Source organism: Aythya ferina (assembly GCF_964211825.1).
Source record: "Aythya ferina genome assembly, chromosome: 13".
Classification (NCBI taxonomy): Eukaryota; Metazoa; Chordata; class Aves; order Anseriformes; family Anatidae; genus Aythya; species Aythya ferina.
This window is the reverse complement of record NC_140311.1, coordinates 6,865,766-6,885,082: the sequence shown is the minus strand read 5'-3', so window position 1 is coordinate 6,885,082 and position 19,317 is coordinate 6,865,766. Positions and strand designations below refer to the sequence as shown.

The following is a 19,317-nucleotide window of genomic DNA, read 5'->3' as shown; positions in this document are numbered from 1 at the left end:
GCTTTTTGCTATTCTTTTATATCATTGTTTTTCCAGAGCCAAAGTCAGAAAACAACATGGTGTTTTTTCTGGATCTTACACCATGTAGGAAATTGAACTCCGAGATTCAGTGTAGCTGTTCCTGAGCTGGTAAAACTTGTTACATTGCAGAGCAACTGAAGGATCCACCTGTTTTGTCTTGACTACTCAGCTTGCCCCTATCTGGATCAAGAAGACATAGGAGAAGTGCACTATTGGTACAGTGAAATGGAAGCTAAGCAATAATGTAATGTAGCAGTGCTGGGATGGAGAGCCCTTAAATAGCTGCGCTGATAAAAATCAGAGCCCAGACAAAAAGGAGACTGTTTTAGAGAGAATTATTTATTAGAAGATAGGAGGTTGTTACATATAGATTCTGTCCTGCAAAAGTGTCCTGGTCAAGGATATGTCAAGGAGACATTTAAACCTGTTAGAGCTGGCTCTGGTCTCCATTCAGAGATACTCAAGACACAGCAGAGCTCTGCCAGACCTGGCTCTCACACTGGTGCTCAGCTGGGGAGAGGCCTGGTGTATCATAGCATCCCTGAGCTCATTACACTGTCTTTATCCCACTGGAAAACCTGGCCTATGGGCTGGAAACCAGTGGTGGGGACACCAGACAGTGCTGCAGAAGGGGCACCATTCTTCCCTGGACTAACTTGGAGATAATTTCCCCAAGCAGAGAATTGTCTTCCGTCATGCCAGTGATGAACATGGCTGAGCAAGTGGCTACAGAGATAAAAACCATGCTATGAGGTAGCATGAAGTACATTAAAACAACAACAACAACAAAATTAAAAAAAAAAAAAGCTCTCTTTGATACAGAGAAGAACTCTTGCCACCCTCCCTCACCCCCAAACCAGACAAAGCAGGCAATGTCCAAGCCCTATGCAGAGACATCAGAGAAAGCAGTTCTGATAGGCAGATGACAAAAAGGCAGCAATTGTGCCTTATAATAGTTATGCTCCTAGCAGTTTTCTTCCCAGTTTCATGGGTGACCCATTTCCTTTCGTGTTGGCAGGTAGTATTTGTCAGCCTTTTGTAAAGTCTGAGCACAGACCCAGTGGTGGCTCTAGGCCCTTTGCCTGGTGAAGTCCAGGAGAATCAGAAAGCCACTGTGCCAGTTTTACACCTTCTGAGCCAAATCAGGCCCATGTTATGCTGCACAGAGCGTGGGCAGCATTGGTGGAGAGGCAGGAACAAAAGAAATGGCAGATGAAAGGCATCAGCCATCATACTGGCAATAACAGAAGGGCCTGAGACCAAGCCTTCTGCAGACAGTTGGTGGTGGCTCACAGACAGTACAAGGCTTGGTTTCATACCTTCCCCTGGGCTTTGTCTTTATTCCAGGCATGTATCCCATTGCACTTGGATAGGTACATGTGGCAGAGCAAAGTGGGCTGACCAGTGGCTATAAGTTTTTTTTTCATAGGCAGCTATCCATACTGGTGTTTTCCCAACATCTTGCAGGCTCTTAAATGAGACTCTGACCCAAAAGTCCTCTGTCTAATGGTCTAATCTATGTGTGCTGAAGGAGAACGACAAATACTCTGGAGTCTGTCTCCTAAATCTGGTCCACTGTTGAAGCCACAATCCTGTCTGCCCATGGGGCTTTGCTGACTGGGCCAGAATATCACCTTCGCTATCTGCAAAGTGCAGATATTTTACTATATTTCTCCTTTTTAAATCCCAGTCTATGGCTCCAGAGACTACATGTAAAACTCTGGGCATAATCTCTCCCTTTTTCCATAGTGCACATTAGCTTCTGTGTGCTATCAGGACACTATCAAGGGTATTTGCTTTCAGTCACAATATTCTGAAGGAAAAACTATAGTTGTAACAGGTTTGTCAAAAATGTAACACGATTGACAGAAACAGTGGTTTATGGCTCATCTATCACCATATCTCTCTTCTCATCTTTAACCCAAGAGTAGGATTTGCTAGTCTGATATATTAGAAACCCCTGAAACTAAGGTCTCGGCAGTGAATGCTCGCAGCTGATGCCAATGTCAATACAAAAGATGGGTCAGACTACAGATCTCAGAAGGGACAATGTGTGAGATGGGCATTTTTCTCTCACTGCAGATGACCTTCAAAGTTGGAGATACTGGGGATAGGGATTAACAAGGCTGCAGCTATAAAGCAAAGCAGCAGATCTCCTGTTATCTTTAGGATAGTAAACATTTGGCATTGAACAATGTATCTAACTAGCTTTGGCACAAATATGCCTACTTTTAATCAGGTTTTATGTCCCTAAGGCACTCAGACTGCTTTTTTTGGAACATGCACCCCAATGAGTCTGATGTTATTAATTGGGAGGGTTAAGAAAAATGTTCCATGAGGACAAAGCACACTTAGTTGAAGAGAACAGATGCTCCAGACCCACTGACATCAAAATTCTTGGAGCAATCGCAGGCCATATCTTCAAATTTTAATAACTTTCATGGAACTGGTTGTGCTTCCCTACTTTTTTCATGCTTCAGCAAAGGGTGTGCTAAGGACCCTGAGGTCCTCCGAAGGCCACTATGATGGTGGTGTTTGGTGGGTGCTGGAACCACTGCTCCAATATAGGACCTTAGCAAGCTGAAGCTCCTTGCCTACTGTTTGCCACAAAACAACAAATTTTGGGGTTTGATGTGAAACATAATTTCTTTTTCTTCTCTCACAGCCCTGACATTCATAGAAAGCAATTGTTCTAGCTTGGTCTAATTCCAGTTTGGTCAAGAGAGGATGAGACTGACCACCAGAGAGTAGAATACCTGTTTTTAATGTCAGGCTAACAATTATAGGTAGCTTTTTGTCTCCGTTACCATTATTCCCTTCCAGAACTGCTTCTTCAGCCACTCATGATAAGAAACTGTTCCTCCTAGGCCTTATTGAAACACCTTGATGAGTGAAGTTCACCTGTCAGAGCTGTCTGAATGTTCTAGAAGAGTTCTCTTTGATGTTTTTGGAGAGGAAAGTTAGGAGAGAGGGACATTTTCTCTCCAGAATGTGCACAAAGGCAGGAGGTACGGTAGCCCATTTCCTCAAGTCAAGACAAAGCTGGCCCCTGAGGTGAACTTGCAGTGGTACTCTGCAAGCTCTGAGCATCCTCCAGGTGCCACGCTGGCATGAGCAATGCTTGACTTACCAGATATCGCTGGGTACCCCCTGTACCAAGGGCTCTGGAAAGGTGAGCTGCGAGGTAGTGCTATGCAGCTGCACTGGGGAAGCCTAGCAAGGAGAACAGACACAGAGAAGCTGGAGAAGCTCCAAGCAGAGGAGTGCAATTCACTAGGGCTCCAACAGCGCACAGCAGAGGGGCCCTTACCTAGACTTTGTGGCTCTTAATGGTCACTGTGTTTTGAGTATCTCAGCTGGGCACGTTGAGACCAGTTCTAACAATATCCAAAAAGAAGAATATGTCCTCAATTGTATAGTGAGTGGCATTACAAGGGGATAACCTGTTACATAGAAACATTTTGAACATTAATTACAATATCTTTTATAATTTTGTAATTTAACTGCCAACCTTTTTCCTTGAAATTAATCACTGATGTACATCATATAATCAAACAAGCTTTTTTAAAAAGTACATCTTAATATAAATAGTTTATTCAGTGCATGGTTGTGTATACAACAAATAATAAACAACTCTTTCGTACAAGGCAGAAAGCTGCCTGTACAGAACTATGTCAGTTTTGGAGCACAGAATCCAACGATGATTAATGCACAAAATCTTACACATCATGCAACTCTATGCCAATATTCCAACTTTCTCCCATGCAACAGACATGATGACCTAAATGGAAACCTAACTACATTTTTTAAACAATTGTTTCCAATAGCATGTATAAGTATATGTTGTTTAGGGGTAACCTGTCCTAACGCTTCCTCCTACACAATATTCACATGCCCGTTACAGTGAAAGAAGGACTTTTACAAATAAGACGTTTCTTATAAAAAAATTAAGTCACCTTAATTCCACAGTTTCTGTCTTTAGAAAAGAAGCCACAACAATAGTTTAACATGACACACAAAATGGAATTAAGAGAAATCTACACTGGAGGATAATTTAATCCCTTTCTGTTAACTTTCACTTGGGATAACAAAACAACTCAAGTCCTACAGACTGGGGTTAGCACAAGAACTTTACCAGAAACTACAAATCTATAAAAATTTATATTTCATTGTGTTTAAAACCACAAGAACACTGTTTGCTTGAGCCTGAGACACCAACTCTCAGTTCCAACCCTGAATTTTTAATTTTTTTAAAGACACAGCTTTAAAGACCCATTGGAGTTCAGAAATCAAAAAGTTGCGCTATTCCAAATTAAATGATATATTTTTTATCAAGCCTTAGATATAAAACAGTAAGCCAAGGAAACAACAGAGTTTACATATTTGTTTTTTGTTTGCCCCTATAAAACATATAAGCATTAAAATTTCCTTTGAAGAGCAAAAGTGGTCTTTTTCTTAGTTGGAAAGCAAATTCTTATCAGCAGTGAATGTTGTGAAATGTTTTTGTTTCGTATTCCACAAAGCATAGGAGAGAGAGAGGAGAGAGAGAAGAGGGAGAAGAGGGAGAAGAGGGGAAGAGAGAAAGGAGAGAGAGAGAGAGAGAAAGGACATTTCTTGGACATTTCTTCTTCAAGATTTATTCCACAGTTATGTTTGCTGGCTATCCAAGTGCCTTGTGATATGCACAAGCATATTCTACATTATTGGGGTATATCCTTTGACAACCAGTAGATCTAATGGCTGATAAACGAGTGACCTATGCAAGTTCGGTGGCTTGTCCTGGGCAATTGAACGTTTGGATGAAAGACTGCTAGTAAGAATTCAACTGCATCCAGAGGTAAGGTTCTGTTTAGAGAGCACTTGGCTTGCCTTAACCTGGCTACGTTGACTCGTTTTGACTCATGGATTTACCCCCATTTAGCACTCCTGAAACACTTCTGCTCTTTGTTGGGGTCCCACTTCCAGATCTTGAGAACTCTGTGAGATCGTGGAGAGAAGGCTCTTTGTACATGGCCACTGCAAAGCAAAAGAGAGACAGCACATCAGCACACTTTACAGTCCCTTGGTACACTGTCCAGCTGTGAAAAGTCTGGATTTTTCGTTCAGCAATTAGCAATATAAGAAGTGACTTGAAGAAACACAGCAAGGAGACCACTTGGATTTCAAACACTGCCTTAGAAATTCCAAGCTCCTTTTCAAGGGGATGGCATTTTAGGGAGGAAAAACCATAACTCCCTCTCCCTCCCAGTTAAACCACCCACCTACACTCTGCACTTACAAAACTCTGCACTTGCAAAACCCTGCAAGATAGATGTGAGCTGATATAAATCAGCATTTCCTTACTAATAGTGAAATAGCACTACCAAGAGCTGCTATTTGAAATGTTACTTGTATATAGTTCAGGCATGTGGGTGTGAAAGTAGATTTTCAGTCTTCTGTTTTCTTTGTGTTCACACACATAAGTGAGGATCAAACTCAACATCAGTTGCATAAAACCTGTTCCTAAATGTACACTGCCAAGCTAGTCCAGCATTCACCCAGGACTACACACCTTTGAAATATCCTCTCTGACTTCAAAATAATACTGCCTTGAAAAGTTACTTAACAGTACAACCCAGAACTAGAGAGCTTCATTCCTTCTGAAGGAGAAGCATATGGAAGCTAGTTCTTCTGGAGAAAAGGAAGCATCTTCATACATCAAATGAGATCTCTCTCTTTGCATCGACCAAAGATATAGCCAAGTCTGAGCACCACGCTGATTCAGATGCTTCAGTTAACTGGGATGACTCCATGTCCTGGCTTTTAATACACAGCAGGATACATACGCCACATGCATTATTACCTTTAATGTCACATATTGATGCCACATTAATTACGGTTAAATAAGAAGCACGCATTACAGATTTATCCCAAGCAAAAATAGACAAACACCCTGTAATATAAAGCAGATTGGCAATCTATACAGCAAGTCACTAAAGGCCTGTGAGCAGATGTTTGGGACTTTCCAGGTAAAGTCTTCATTACCTATAAGGGAGGCACTGGTCTTTGGGCACAAAGAAACTAATATATATATATTTGGTTAAATAAGAGAAAGGCAGAGGTAATATAGATAAACTTAAAAAAAAAAAAAAAAAGCCAACTCTAGCTCTGGTTACACTGAGTATGTTAGCAGAATGTTATCCTCTTGTTATATAGTTAGCTGTATCCTTCAAATATTTATGCACAGGAATTAAACATCTCTGACACAATATAAAGTCAGTTCAGAAAGATTTTTGGGAGCAAACCCAAACAATTACCTTTTAATGGTTTTGGAAGAAAATGTGCTGCAGGTTTATTTTTCTTCACGTGGTTTCCTTTCATTATTTCTCCTTCCTTGTTAAGACCCAAATACCAACCTCGTCCAGATTGTTGTTGTCTATAGATCATTGAAGAATATGTTACATAGTAGTTTTCAAATACTGATTCTTTGAACTTGCATTCAGGTGTAAAATGTTCCTGTAAGAAAATAAAAGATCAATATGTGCAATGCTGAATCTCCCATCAGTTAATGCAAAACCATCCAATATTCATTGCTTTTCTGACAGTTAAAAGACCTACCTCTCACCATCTACTATCCAATTTGGAATGCTTGCCCTAAAAGTACTAACAAAAGAGTAACACAATTTGAAATCCATGAAATGACACTGTGAGCAGCTTGAAGTAGCATAATAAAATCTTTTTGAGCAATGAGTAAAAAGTCTAAGTGAAAAATTATTGATTGATGCAACTAATGGCTATCAGGCAGACACAGCCCTGATGTCAGCCCCACAGGACCAGCTGCGGTCCAGCCTTGCAGATGAGAAGTGAGGCCACGTAATGCCTTTGTGCATTAACTGCTGGCCTTAAATGTTTAGGAAAAAAGTGCAATAAAAATTCAAAGCTGTGATGCCGTGAGTAAATGGTCTTTTACTAGCCCAGCAATATTAAGTTAGCTTGTAACAGCTGCCTCTTTGCCTTAATCTATGCTCTTTCTCTGCCCAGTGTATCATCTGCTGAAAGCCCAGCTGTCAGAAACCCGCTGCAGAAATCAGCTTCTGATCTGGGACTGGCAAGAGTTAACTGGTATTGCAGATGAAAGCATATAGGATCAAGCTTTAGTCTTCATGATGAATTACACTGCTGCTTTCAAGGAGATGGTATTGAGCTAATAGTTAAAATAAAGAGCAGCAAACCAGGAGAAAGCCTTGTTCTTCATGCCAGTGGTGTGACTGGCTTTCATTGTACGATGGTCTTAACTCAGCTGACATCTTTTGGCTCTGTTACCCAGGTTCAGAAAAGGACGCAGGCATGAAACATAAGTCTTGGATGGGTCCAAGACCAAAATGCCAGTCCTTATAGAACTATTCAGCTGTTTCCCGAGGTCTCTATGCAAGATTGTGCTTGCATAATGATTGTAATATTGAATTAAAAAAAAAAAAGAAAAAAAGGAAAATAAGTGTCTCAGGAGCTTAAGATGTTCTTATTTAATTTCTGAATATTCCTATATGAGAATAAAGATGGTGTTTAAAAACTAAACAAAACAACACAACACAACAAATACTGTACATTTTCTGCACATCTTTTCCCATTTTGTCTTCTCATAGGAGAAAGAAAAAGCCTCCCATCCTCTGATTGGCATTTGCTTCAACAAAGAATGTGAAGTAAGAAATTTTCTTCCTTTTTCCTTCAAAGTAATTGGCTGTTATTTAGTTAATTGACGACTGGTTTCAATCGCTGTCAAACAGAGACAGAAACTATATGTTTGCCACATTTCTAAATAAAAGCCTTCTCTCACTGTACCCTGCCCAGTGCTAGCCATGTTAACAAAGACTATTGCCAGTGTATCATCCAATTAGCAGCAAAATAGAAAACTACAGTGCTCCCGATGGATGATTATGGTTTATGTACAGTAATTTGGAGCTCTTTCAGTTACAAAAGGCCTGCTTGTGTGCAGTGACAGAGGGTCAGATTGCAAATAGAACCACGTTTACTCCAGCTCTCTTAGGAAGAAAATTAACCTCAGTATGAGCAGCAGGAGCCAAGAGTCCCTTGAAGCAGAGTGAAGAAACAGAAATAAAGACACTAAAAAACTCTTTCATCCCTGATTTTTCCCTTGGCTGCAAGGCTTGCGATAACATGCCATGGTGGAACTCACTGCGAATGAGCTTGCAGCAGTGCCCGCGTACAGCCAGACACTGCCTGCTGGTGCCCACCAACCTGAGAGTCAGGCCCTGCAAGCATCATGGACAGCCGTCCTCTCCCTGCCTCAACCCACGATTCAGTGTCATGACCACAGTGGTTATTTGTCATGAGAAACAGTGGGGCACAGAAATAAAGACGCTTCTCAATAACTTGTTCAGTGACTGAGTCACATTTCCTCTGTTTTTTCAGCATTGCAGCACATCACCTTCATTCATCTGACTGACTGGGCATAAGATCATGGGCTTTCATCTTGACTGCTATCTCCTTAATTTCTAGCCTATAGCTGTAGCTTCAAGAAGGTGCTGCACGGTGGGAAAGGCTTCCTCTGTGCCAAATAAATGGTGATCCCAAACGAGCTGTTTACAGAAGCTGAAGTGCTTTGCTTGCACCTGAATACTAAGCAGCTGCATACCTTTTGAAGGTGCTTGCTCCTACTCATCATCTGCCTTTAGTTTATAAAACGTGTCTTTACCACTCATTTAAAAAAAAAAAAAAAAAAAAAAGAGTGGGGAAGGGGAACTGCAGACAGAAGCTTTTATTAAGGAATGATAGCAGATATGCTCCTAATTTGAGGGTATTACAATTAAAGCATATTGTTCTGAGGTTGCAAACCTGATTGGGTATGGACCAGGCTTCTATTCCCACACTGGTTTAAAATACAGTGCAGAGCAGCAAGTACAAAATGGCCATTATGTTGTCTTTGCTGGCAAATTCTTTGATAGTGCACTGAGAAAGCATGAAGTGAAGTTGGGAAATCTTAAAGAGAGCTTTAATTCTCGAGAGAATAAAAACTGATGTTTTCCAACTTATATAATGAATGCTACGCAAAATTGTAAATATAAATAATGGTTGAATTCTAAGGCCACAAGCAGGTATCAGCAGATGTAAGTGCACAGCAATAATAATATCATCCCTGGTTTTTCCTGTCTTCCAGTTGTCCTGAAGGGAAGTCCATCTTTGCAATGAAAATAATTTGAATGAGTTCTGAGGTGTCAAATGTTATGAATACATAGTTATACAAAACAGACGAGAAAGTAAGCATTTGTGTGAAATAGTATTTCAGTCGCAGCTTACTTCAGCAGACAAGGGATGATGGCACCTGCATGACAGTAAATTGCACTCACCCAAGCCCCTCGCACATTCACCCTTAACAACGGATGAATGAATAAATGAATAAATGAAAGTTAAAGAAAGTGCTGGATTCACTGTAGTCATGACTCAGCCATGCTTAAGTAAGCAGGAGGATGAAATGTCAGAAGCTGCTTCTTGGTTTTGAGCTGATCAGCTGAACAACTGAAATGTTTCTGCATGAGTAGATCTGCAGCTGCATTAGATATATGAAAATAATTAAAAAGGGGAATAATTTGGTGTATGATAATATAGTAAAAAAGGCATTGTAGCATATATTTAGAGTGACTGTATTTCCAGGCAGCTGACGAGATTATAGCCAAAATAATCCGGTCTCTTCCTTACAAATACTGAGGTACAGGCCTACCGATGCCGAAAGCTAAACTACCGTAAAAGCAAACCTGGCATTCTTCCTGCTCTAATTGTGCAAAAGCCATGCTTCAAGCCAAACACCATCCAGATTATCAGCCATCACACCCATCTACACTAGGACTGAATATTAGTTATTATGGCCCCCATATGATTGTAATGCAGGAATTCAGACTCCCCATAGACAGAAAATGGGGAATCTGCTTTAAAGAAAGGTATACAGTGTCTACAAAACTCTGTCATATTATAGAAACCTCTCATCAGGATGGCTGCAGGCACAGTGTACAAAAGGAGGGCAAAGATGCTTACTCTCTGCTATTTATTGCATACCATATTTACATCATGGATAACCTTGGCAGGGGACATGACCAAATACTTTACAGAGCAGTAAGTTTAAGTCTTTAGGTCAATACTGTTTGTTAAATTTCTGTATATCACTACAAGCTGAATGTTTTGCAGCTTCCAACAGCAGTTGACCAGAACAATCAGAAATATTTACTAAGATAGATTTAGTGTTAGAGGCATGAAAAAAACAAAACACCACAAAACCAAAAACAATCAAAAACCACACACACAAAAAGCTCCAACAAAATGAACAAAGAAGCAACAAAAGAGAAATTAACTTTGAAAACAATTTGGAAGAAGTATTGGGTACATGGGAAACCTGGAAAATGTTCTTACATATTGAGCATACATTCTTTGTAATCAATGATTTTGCTTATTGTGTTTATTGTTTATTTCCTCTACCTAGTGATTTTTTTTTCTTCTTTCTTTTTTTCCCCCTCCATATCTTGATTTCTTTCAGGACTATAATGTAGCCCAAGATTCCATTCAAAATCATGAATTTTTGAAGGAGCCTCTTTAAGGCTCCAGAGTAGTGATTTTCTGCACCAGTGAGCCTGCCTTTTTATATTAACAGAGATTGATTTTCTCCATCTTGGCATATGAAGTTCCAGGGTGTATCCTTTGGATCATCACCCTGTATTGTGCAGTGATATCAACTGTACAAGATGAGATCACTTCAACTTTTAGGTTATCAGAAATAACAGCTTTTAGGCCACCAATGTGAGAAATACCAGTTTCTTTTCTAAAGATACTGATATTTCGTGAAGCCTCCAAAATCCATTGGCAATAGTGACTGAAACTTATAACTAGGTTGAAATAATTTGTTCTGGATCAGATAATATAGTTCCCACAGATAGAATACAATGCCACAACACTGCCTATTTTGCTTAAATTTACCTATTTACCTGTTGTGAGGAATCCGTGTGCTTTGGGTGGGAGCAACTCACAATATATAAATATGTACTGGTCCTCCAGAACTATGATCAGAAAGTCTGTCTAACAATGCAGTTGTAATTTGTGGAAGAGTATAATTCCCCTTGAGTTCTCTGCAAGCTGAAGGCATGTGTACTGGCATTGTGACCATCCAGGAAAGAAAGTTAAATTCAAAATTATGTAGAAAGGGTATAGTAAATTCTTTCATTAGGAAACCTACTTGCTGGCAAGAGAGAGAGGAAGGCACAATTTTCCTAGGAGGTCATCCCAACCAAGTTCATAGCATGGAATTGTCTGGGATATGATCTTGAGGTCTCTTCCAACCTAGATAATTCTGTGATTCTGTGTGATTGCAATAAGCAGAAATTTATGAAGTGAAGCACAAATACTCAGTGGTGTGTAAATTTACTTAGGACAAAGCTTCCAGAAAGAGTAAAACGGAGCCCAAGGAATCAGCAGGATATCTAGCATCTCCAGAGTGGGATTTCAGGTTGTCACTAGGTATTCTCTGAATCTATGAGAAAAGCATTGCAAAGATCCTGTAATTATTCCCTTGACACTGTTCCTTTGCACAGAAAATCAAATGCACAAACTTAGTGAAAAATGTACACAGTGAACTGAAGTAGAAAACATAGTAATCACAAACACAGAGATTTGCAGGTTTGGGTTTTGTTCATAACTTTTCTACTAGTCTCATCAGTGATTCAGTTGTGAAAATTTGTCCAGGTCATTGTTGCCCAGATTTTTAAGTGGCATTTAGGCACATCAATAAATACCTATTTAAAGTTTGGTGCGTCACCACTCAGCATGCTCTGCCCATGCAAGGAATGTACTGCCTGATGACCCCAGGGAAAAGCCTCAATGACTGTAAAGAGTGCTGAAATTTAATTGAGACAGGAACGATGCATGATCATGGCACGGTTCCCCTGCCTTTTGGTGATGCTCCACTTCCACAGCTGTGTTGATTAACCAAAGCACTCCATAACTGGGGCAAGAGAACTAATGCGTGATACATACAGAAAGATGACACTCTTCTGAATACTGCAGAGGAAATGAATCTCATTAAAGGAAGTCTACAGTGTCATTTAAATGTTCTGCAAGATGCCCAGGAGAATGTCTCACAGATGTCAAGCACAGGTCCCATTCCTAATCCAGTTCACAAAGTTATAAGACAATGTACATGGTACGAATAACAGAGAAGTTTTACTTTGCCCCTGTATGCTTTTCTGCATCAGTGCTGAGCTGTGCTGAATGTGTGTACCCCTAATGATCCTGGATGTGTGGTACAGGGAAACTTCTGCAATTTCCCGAATGCTCTATAAATATTTTAAAATCTTCTAATGCTTACATCTACTTTTTTTTTTTTTTTTTTTTTTTAATTTCTTTGGCTTTAGGGCACCATACTTTTCAGTCCTAGTTGTAAAACTTTGTCATATTTAGTTTTGATTGCTTCACACACACAAAAGCCCTATTACTGCTTCAAAACCTATTTTAAAAAGTCTCTATATAAATTTGCATTTAAACCTTTAAACCTCTTCAGAAAGAGAACTCCATTGGCATAAGCATGGGTTGGGGTTTAAAAAGAATAGTATCTTTATATACTAGAATAACTTTCTCAATGTATAGCCAAAGGCCGTATTGCATGATAAAGCCCAATGATTTGCATGAGACTACCCTTCCATGCTTGGCCAAGGACTGGTGACCACCATTATATCTTCTGGGTGAGGTAATCCCCAGTTACTAAAAAATGTAGTATCCTGCATTTTTTTCCCCGTACATTCACACTCTGATCTCATATTCTTCTCTAGGTATGTGCCACTGATCATCTCTGGACTGCAAGCATGCTGGACCTTGAATCCAATCTGCTGCAGCTTATCATGATTCCCCTCCCAAGTGACTGAGTCAATCAGATGAACTAAAGTTTCCCAGCTGACCAAAGCACCACGAGCTACCCTCTGAGCATGTCAGCTGAAGAGCAAGAGCTGCACCAGTGTTACTGAAAATAGGGATGCTGGAAAAGATGTGCTCCCTGAAAACATGGTGGAAAAGATACTGCATGCTCAACCTGGACAAAAAATCAAGGTATCTTACATCATCAAAGACAGCTGAAGCAAGTGACTATACATAGTGCACAGGTAGCTGTATATCATGTATGGAGACACACAGCCCACTGAGGCTGGCGGTTCATTGCAGCAGACTTGAGATGGTGCCAATGGGTGAATCCTGCTCACATTCAAAGCCGGAGCAGAACTCCCTTTCCCTCTCAATAGGCTCAAGATTTTCCCCAGAGTACCTAGTCCTTCTCATCATTCTACTAAGCTCATTATCTTCATTTCCTGCAATAGCGGCTTCCACAGGTGAAGTCAGCAGCACAGAAAATGTATTAAAAACGTGTCTATTGTTGTTTTTTTATCATAAGCAAACTTTTTTTTTAAATAGCTTTCTTCTCTCAGCTTTTAATTTTGGAAAACAGCACATAAAAGTACTCAGTGTGCCTCTTCTGTGCCGTTCATTACCTCACATTTCTCTATCATGTCTCTGCTTATTCATCTCTTGTCTTAACTAAGCGGACCTAATCTTTTTAAATCTCTCCTCATATGAAAGGTTCTCTGTGCCTCTAATCATTTTCATTACCCTTCACTGAATCCTTTCAATTTTTTTTTTTTCCAGGACTGAAACACAACATTTAAAAAGAGGCTGTACCACTGAGTTGTATAACAGAGGTAAGATATTTTCAGTCAGTTGTCTTATGACAAAGTAAAATGGTCTTTGCTGTTCAGCCTCACCATTGTGCATTTGTACAAAAGTTCTCTATCTTTTAAGTTGTGTCTCTGATAAACACAGTTCAATTTTATGGTATTTCTGACATTTTGATCCACCAGTGTACCCGAGTTTAAAAATTAAAGAAATAGCGATGGAAGCAAAAGGCAGATAGGACAGCTTTTTTTTCTTTTTTTTTAGCCAGAAATAGAGCTGAAAGCCCCAAAGATGCTAAGCAACCTATTCTGTAGCACAGACATTATTATTACACAGATAACCTGCCAGCCATTGCAATCAGATTTCTAGCAGTTATAATTGACATCAAATTCTGGTATTGTCAAATCTCTCTGACACAGCTGTTGTGCAGAATGTCCTCAGCTTAAGTGTGTCATGCACTACTTTAAAAAAAAAGGAAGTCCAAGTTTAAAAATGCCTTTTAAAGTACTGGGACTATCTGCTTCCAGTTAAAGACTGCCCTGCATCCCACTTGTTTTAATGGCCAAGCCCTGAGCCTGCTGCCATTTGTCAAAGTTGGCCAGTGACCTGAACTGCAGAAGGTGAGCACTCAGAGAAGGCTGAGCCTCAGGAGACACCACAACTGCCTTGTTTTGAGTCAGCTGCTTGTGTTTTGTTCTTCTGAGCTGCTAATTGCCTGCCTGTTCTCCCTTTGGGTTTGCATATCACTTCCTCATGAGGACACGGGGCCAGAGAAACCATACAAGGGTACTGTCTTCCACACAGCAGCAACAAGCTGCAGCGAGATGCAGCAAGGAAGAGCCTCTCCATCAGGCCGATGACATAGCATGAGGAGACATCGCTCTGTCACAGCCCAGCCATCTGCAAGTTGGCAAGAGCAGCTGAGAAAGAAAACGTGTTCCTGTCCCAGTAGTCCTTTTACCAAATTACTCTCGTATTCATCTACATGATCGCTGCCACTGGGGGAATCCTGTACTGCTGCTGCTGGGCCTGCAGAGAACAGGGCAGCAGCCAAGGGTTAATTTGCTCCTAGAACAAGGTGACTTGGCTAGCATTTGTTAAAATACCACCTGGGAGCATGGGGCAGGAAGGGCAGCATGACCTTTCTGCTGCCATATTGACTGCCTGAGCCATACCATCCCAAAACACTGGTTTCAGTTACACAGGCTGTGAGGGGCTGCAGGGTACAAGTAACCTGGGGTGAGGCTCAGCAGGCAGCAGCAGCCACACTGGGGTACCTGTGACTTCAGCAGGATGGAAGGTCAGCAAAGCTGGAGCACTGCACCACCAAACACTCCCTTGGCACTCACATCCTTGATGGGCTCTTTGGAATTAGCAGCCTAATTAGAAGAGTGTGGGATTTACTGCTCTAGTCTAGATACAGGACATCAACGGCCCTGGGGTAAGGAGATGGAAGAGATCTCCTTCAGACCGTCACTCATGAATGCATGAAGATTTATCTGAAAGTGCTGAAGAAACAATAATCTAATCAGTGTTTGCAGCAGGCTCTAAATCTGTTTGTTTAATTACAAGCTAGGACATGACCCTTTTAGCAGTGGATGCTCCTTGAATTCTGTGGGAAAAGGGAAAGAAATGAAAGGTTTCCCTTTTCAGGGAGCAGGGTGGCTGAGCAAACAACAGTCAGAAAAAGTGCTAATGTCCTTCCCCCAGGAATAGGTGACAATGGGGAATGTTTTTGTGGTAACCTGCAACCTGTCTGAAAGCCTGTCTGCACAGCCACTGGGACATACACTGGGCAAATCAGTGTGGAAGTGATCTCCTCATCCTCTGCTGCTCTTGTAAGGAATGATCCTGGGCTTCTGATGGCAAGCTTATGGAGGCAGAGCTCTTCCCTCCACAGACTGGGCAGGCAGTGCTGCCAAACTCAGGCTCTGCTCAGCCAGGACCTCTCCATGCCACCACCCACCACCTTTGCTGACAGTGAAGAAAGATGGGACCTGCCCCTGAGGAAGCGCTTGGAGGCAGATGCTGCTGAGTGAGCTCTTTTTCTGCACACCAGAAATTGCCTCTGCTCACTGACTGCGAGAAGCTGCAAGCAGAAGATAAATAACAGCAAGAGCTGCAGGAGAAGAAATAATGCCACATTACATCAAACAGGTCCCTGCTTTGCTGTCAGCTCAGAGTCTGTTCTGCACAAAAGGACAGGCTTGCCATTTGGCCTGTATATTTTATTAATGTGGCTGCATATTTATTGCACCATGGGTTAGCCGATCCTTTGGTGGTCAATACCACCCTTTTAGGCTGTAGTTCTCAGCAAAGGCATTTATCCTGGCTGCTGCTTTTCCCCACGTGCAGTCAGCAATGCTCTCAGGTGGCTGCCTGCAAGTGCTTTGCCCGCAGCAACATTGCCAAAGTTTGGGAACCCAGTGTAAATCTCTGCAAAATACTGAATGCAGTGGAGTCTTTAGACTGGCATTATATGGTGGAAATAGTATTAATATCAATCCAATAGGCCTATTATTTACATTTTTATTCTGCAAGGCATGACACTGCAGGCTTCATTTTAAACACAAATAATGTCAGTGCAGGGAAATAAGCAGGTCATTACACTGAACAAAATCAGAGATTCTTTCAGGACCTGATCCTAATCATAATATGACCAAGGGGAAGACTACCTATGACTTTACTGTATTAGCTTTCTAATGTTCATGTTCTCTGCTAATAAACATACACATCTTAATTTAAGAACTCAAGGTTATTTGATATTTTCACTCTTAATCCAGCTAACTTGCTTACATTAGGTACAAATGATAAAGACTAAGCTTGAATACTGGGAATGTCACAGGTTCAAGGAGCTGGTTAGCTCTGCCTGGACCAAAGCAGCATCTCTGTATGACCAAATGGTAATGTGACCTTTTCAAATGAGCTTGATTTGCTGCAATCCATTTATTCATGAATGCCATGGATGGATATTTTTCAAACCTCAGTAGTTTGACCGTGCCAGGGCATTACTGGCAGCCAAACCCTGCTTCTTGATATAGAGCAGCAATGCTCTTTGGAATTCCTCCGCCCTCTTGGCTCCCTAAATTATGCTATTGAACATATGCTGCTAAGAGGATCTCAGAGGGATGTTCGTATTAGACGGCAGGCTAATTGTGGGATTTGAGAGATTTCAGATGGCAAAAACTTTAAAAAGGAAGATTATCAAGGATTATACAAGAGAGATGAGATGTAAGACTGACCCTTTATCCAAGAGTTGATGCTGACTGAGAGAAAACATTTGTTTCAGCAGGTGAAGACCCCACCTAAGAAGGGACATTTATGCAGAGAAAGAGGAGACTGGATTTCTCGCAGTAAATGACATATATGCCCTCCTTATAAGCAATACTTGGTGGCTCAGATTAATGGAAATTCTTATTCAGAAGAGTTTTCCAACACCCTACACATGAAAAACTGCAAGAGAGCATAGCCCAATCTCCTCTGCAGCAGGCACAGGTAACAGAAGCACACGCATCTGTCTGTAATTTGGGTAAAGCATGTATTAGCATTTAAAACACTGCATTGCTCTAACAAGCAAGCTGGCACCACATAGCTTAGGAAATGGGAGGCTTCGTGCTACAGTCAGTGCTCAAAGTGCAATGTGCTCTCAGCAAAGGCTGACTGCATCCCTAGGGTGGCTCAGACAGTCCAGGAGGGCAGAAAATGCAGCTACTTTCATCTTCACCAGGCCCTCGGAAAGCAGCCCAGGCAGAGCACTGGGGAAACCTCTCTGCAAACATCAGACAGGCCTAGGACAAAATAAAGTTTCTTCTCTTTTAAATTAAGTAAACCAATAAGTTAGTTGTTAGCCCTAAAAAGGGGAGCCCAGCAAGCTATACAATGTAGATAGAAACACTTCTAATACCTCACTGCATGATACAGCAACAACTCCAACCACTCCCTCAGACAACTGTCCTCAATGAAGTTAAGAATAGATTTTTTTTTTCAGTAATTTATAGGACACTTTCTCTAAAACAAATGCACAGTCTAATAGGAACTCCTGTCCTACCAAGAGACAGCCTGAGACAGAGAACAGATAGGCTTACAGAGCTCCGCTTTCTCTCTCTCCCGAGTGGAGATACGGACTTTGCAAGGGTCTGTTATTTGCTTATGTCTCACTCCCTGCTGCCCCTGGGCTGTGTAACTGATTACTGGAGCCAGACTTTTGGGAGACATGCTGCTGCTGTTGTCTAAGTAGCAGAAGAGACGTGAGTCCCTGGTAAAGCACTTACAAGGCTGATTTAAACTTGGAAGGCACCCAGATGTCTCATGGAGGGGTGCAATTTAAAACCCTACCCAAAGATAGCTTTGACTACAATCACGAATTTCTGGGAAATCAGCATGGAACAGTTGCCTCATGAGCCAGGCCCTGCAGACCTATGTATTACAGCATTTCAAAAGGAGAGCTGGTGCCATTCTGAGTTATCTCACTGAGAAAAAAAGATTCAGCAAAACAATTAGTGCAAACTGTGACTAAATGAGCACTCCCTAGCTTACAGAGCTGTTGCATGTTTACAGAGCTGCACCAGCAAGTCTCTCAGACTTTCCAAGAATTCAAGTCCAGGAACATTTAACATCTCAGTCCCAATTTCTTCCAACAGTGTTACCTATTGAACAGAAAGGGAGCTCTCTGAGAAGACATGGAAGGCCTGTAGTGCAGAGAAACCTTCATTCCTCAAATCATAAAAAAGTGAATAACATGAGTACCTTGATGTTAAAAACAAACTTTGTAGCTCTGCTACAGAAAGTCCTTTTAAGCACAGTAAAAACAAAGAACTTCTGGTTCTGAATTAGCAGATATTGTGCTTGCATTACAGCAAGGAGGAATCTGAAATTCAAGTCCAAGGCCTCTTCTGAAAACTACTACCATTTTCTCTTGAGAATCTAAACTGTCTTGGATCAGTTCTGCTTCTAAAATCTGGTTATCTATTTCCAAGTCAGCAAATAAAAGCTGGCTGCAGCCATCCGAAGAGCAGAGAGCAAAACCACCCTGCAATTGAAAACATAAAGATGAGCTTGTCCATCAGAAAAGGTGTCTTCCAATTTACCCACCGGGTGATCTTCCATTTCACTGTCTAGTGCTACCCTTTGCTACTATAACCTAACAAGCAGCAGAAAAAAAAAAAAAAAAAAAGGCTGAGGGAAGAAAGTACAACAGGGCAAGGATTCAGGAGAAAGGCCGGTAAATTTGATCAGCTGCCTTCTGAAGTCTGCACAGGGAGTATGTGCTGGCAAGTTGAGAAAAGCAGTTTTCCTGCAGGCAAACAAGACTCTGTGGACATCCTTGGACTTTGAGGATTTTGTGGCTAAACCCATGATGAACAAATGGGGTAATTAATTTCCACTTAAATTCTACCACTGAAATAAAATAAAACTATCACTGAAATAAATGGGATTCATCTATCTGAGTATCCCTGAGGATCTGAGTCTGAATCTGGACCTGCATGCGTGAGCCCAGGCTCTGATTCAGCTGTTCTACCTCAAGGCACATAAAAGCAACACCAAAGTTAAGAGCTGGGTCCACCTGGGATTTTCCTGCCCTCAGTGAACACGATTGGGATAAAT

At 41.2% G+C, this 19,317-nt stretch overlaps 1 protein-coding gene across 4 annotated transcripts in view; it reads right to left on the bottom strand.

Annotated features, from left to right (window-relative positions):
- Window positions 1-342: 342 nt before the first annotated feature.
- Window positions 343-19,317, bottom strand: part of FGF13 (fibroblast growth factor 13) — a 228,174-nt gene continuing 209,199 nt past the window's right edge. For all 4 annotated transcript variants that reach the window (XM_084535177.1, XM_084535180.1, XM_084535179.1 and 1 more), the window contains 2 exons: window positions 6,318-6,516; window positions 343-5,037 (listed from right to left, as the gene is read on the bottom strand). In XM_084535177.1, the coding sequence (XP_084391303.1) occupies window positions 4,901-5,037; window positions 6,318-6,516 (336 nt within the window). In that variant the 3' untranslated portion in view covers window positions 343-4,900. The remainder of the gene's footprint in view (window positions 5,038-6,317; window positions 6,517-19,317) is intronic.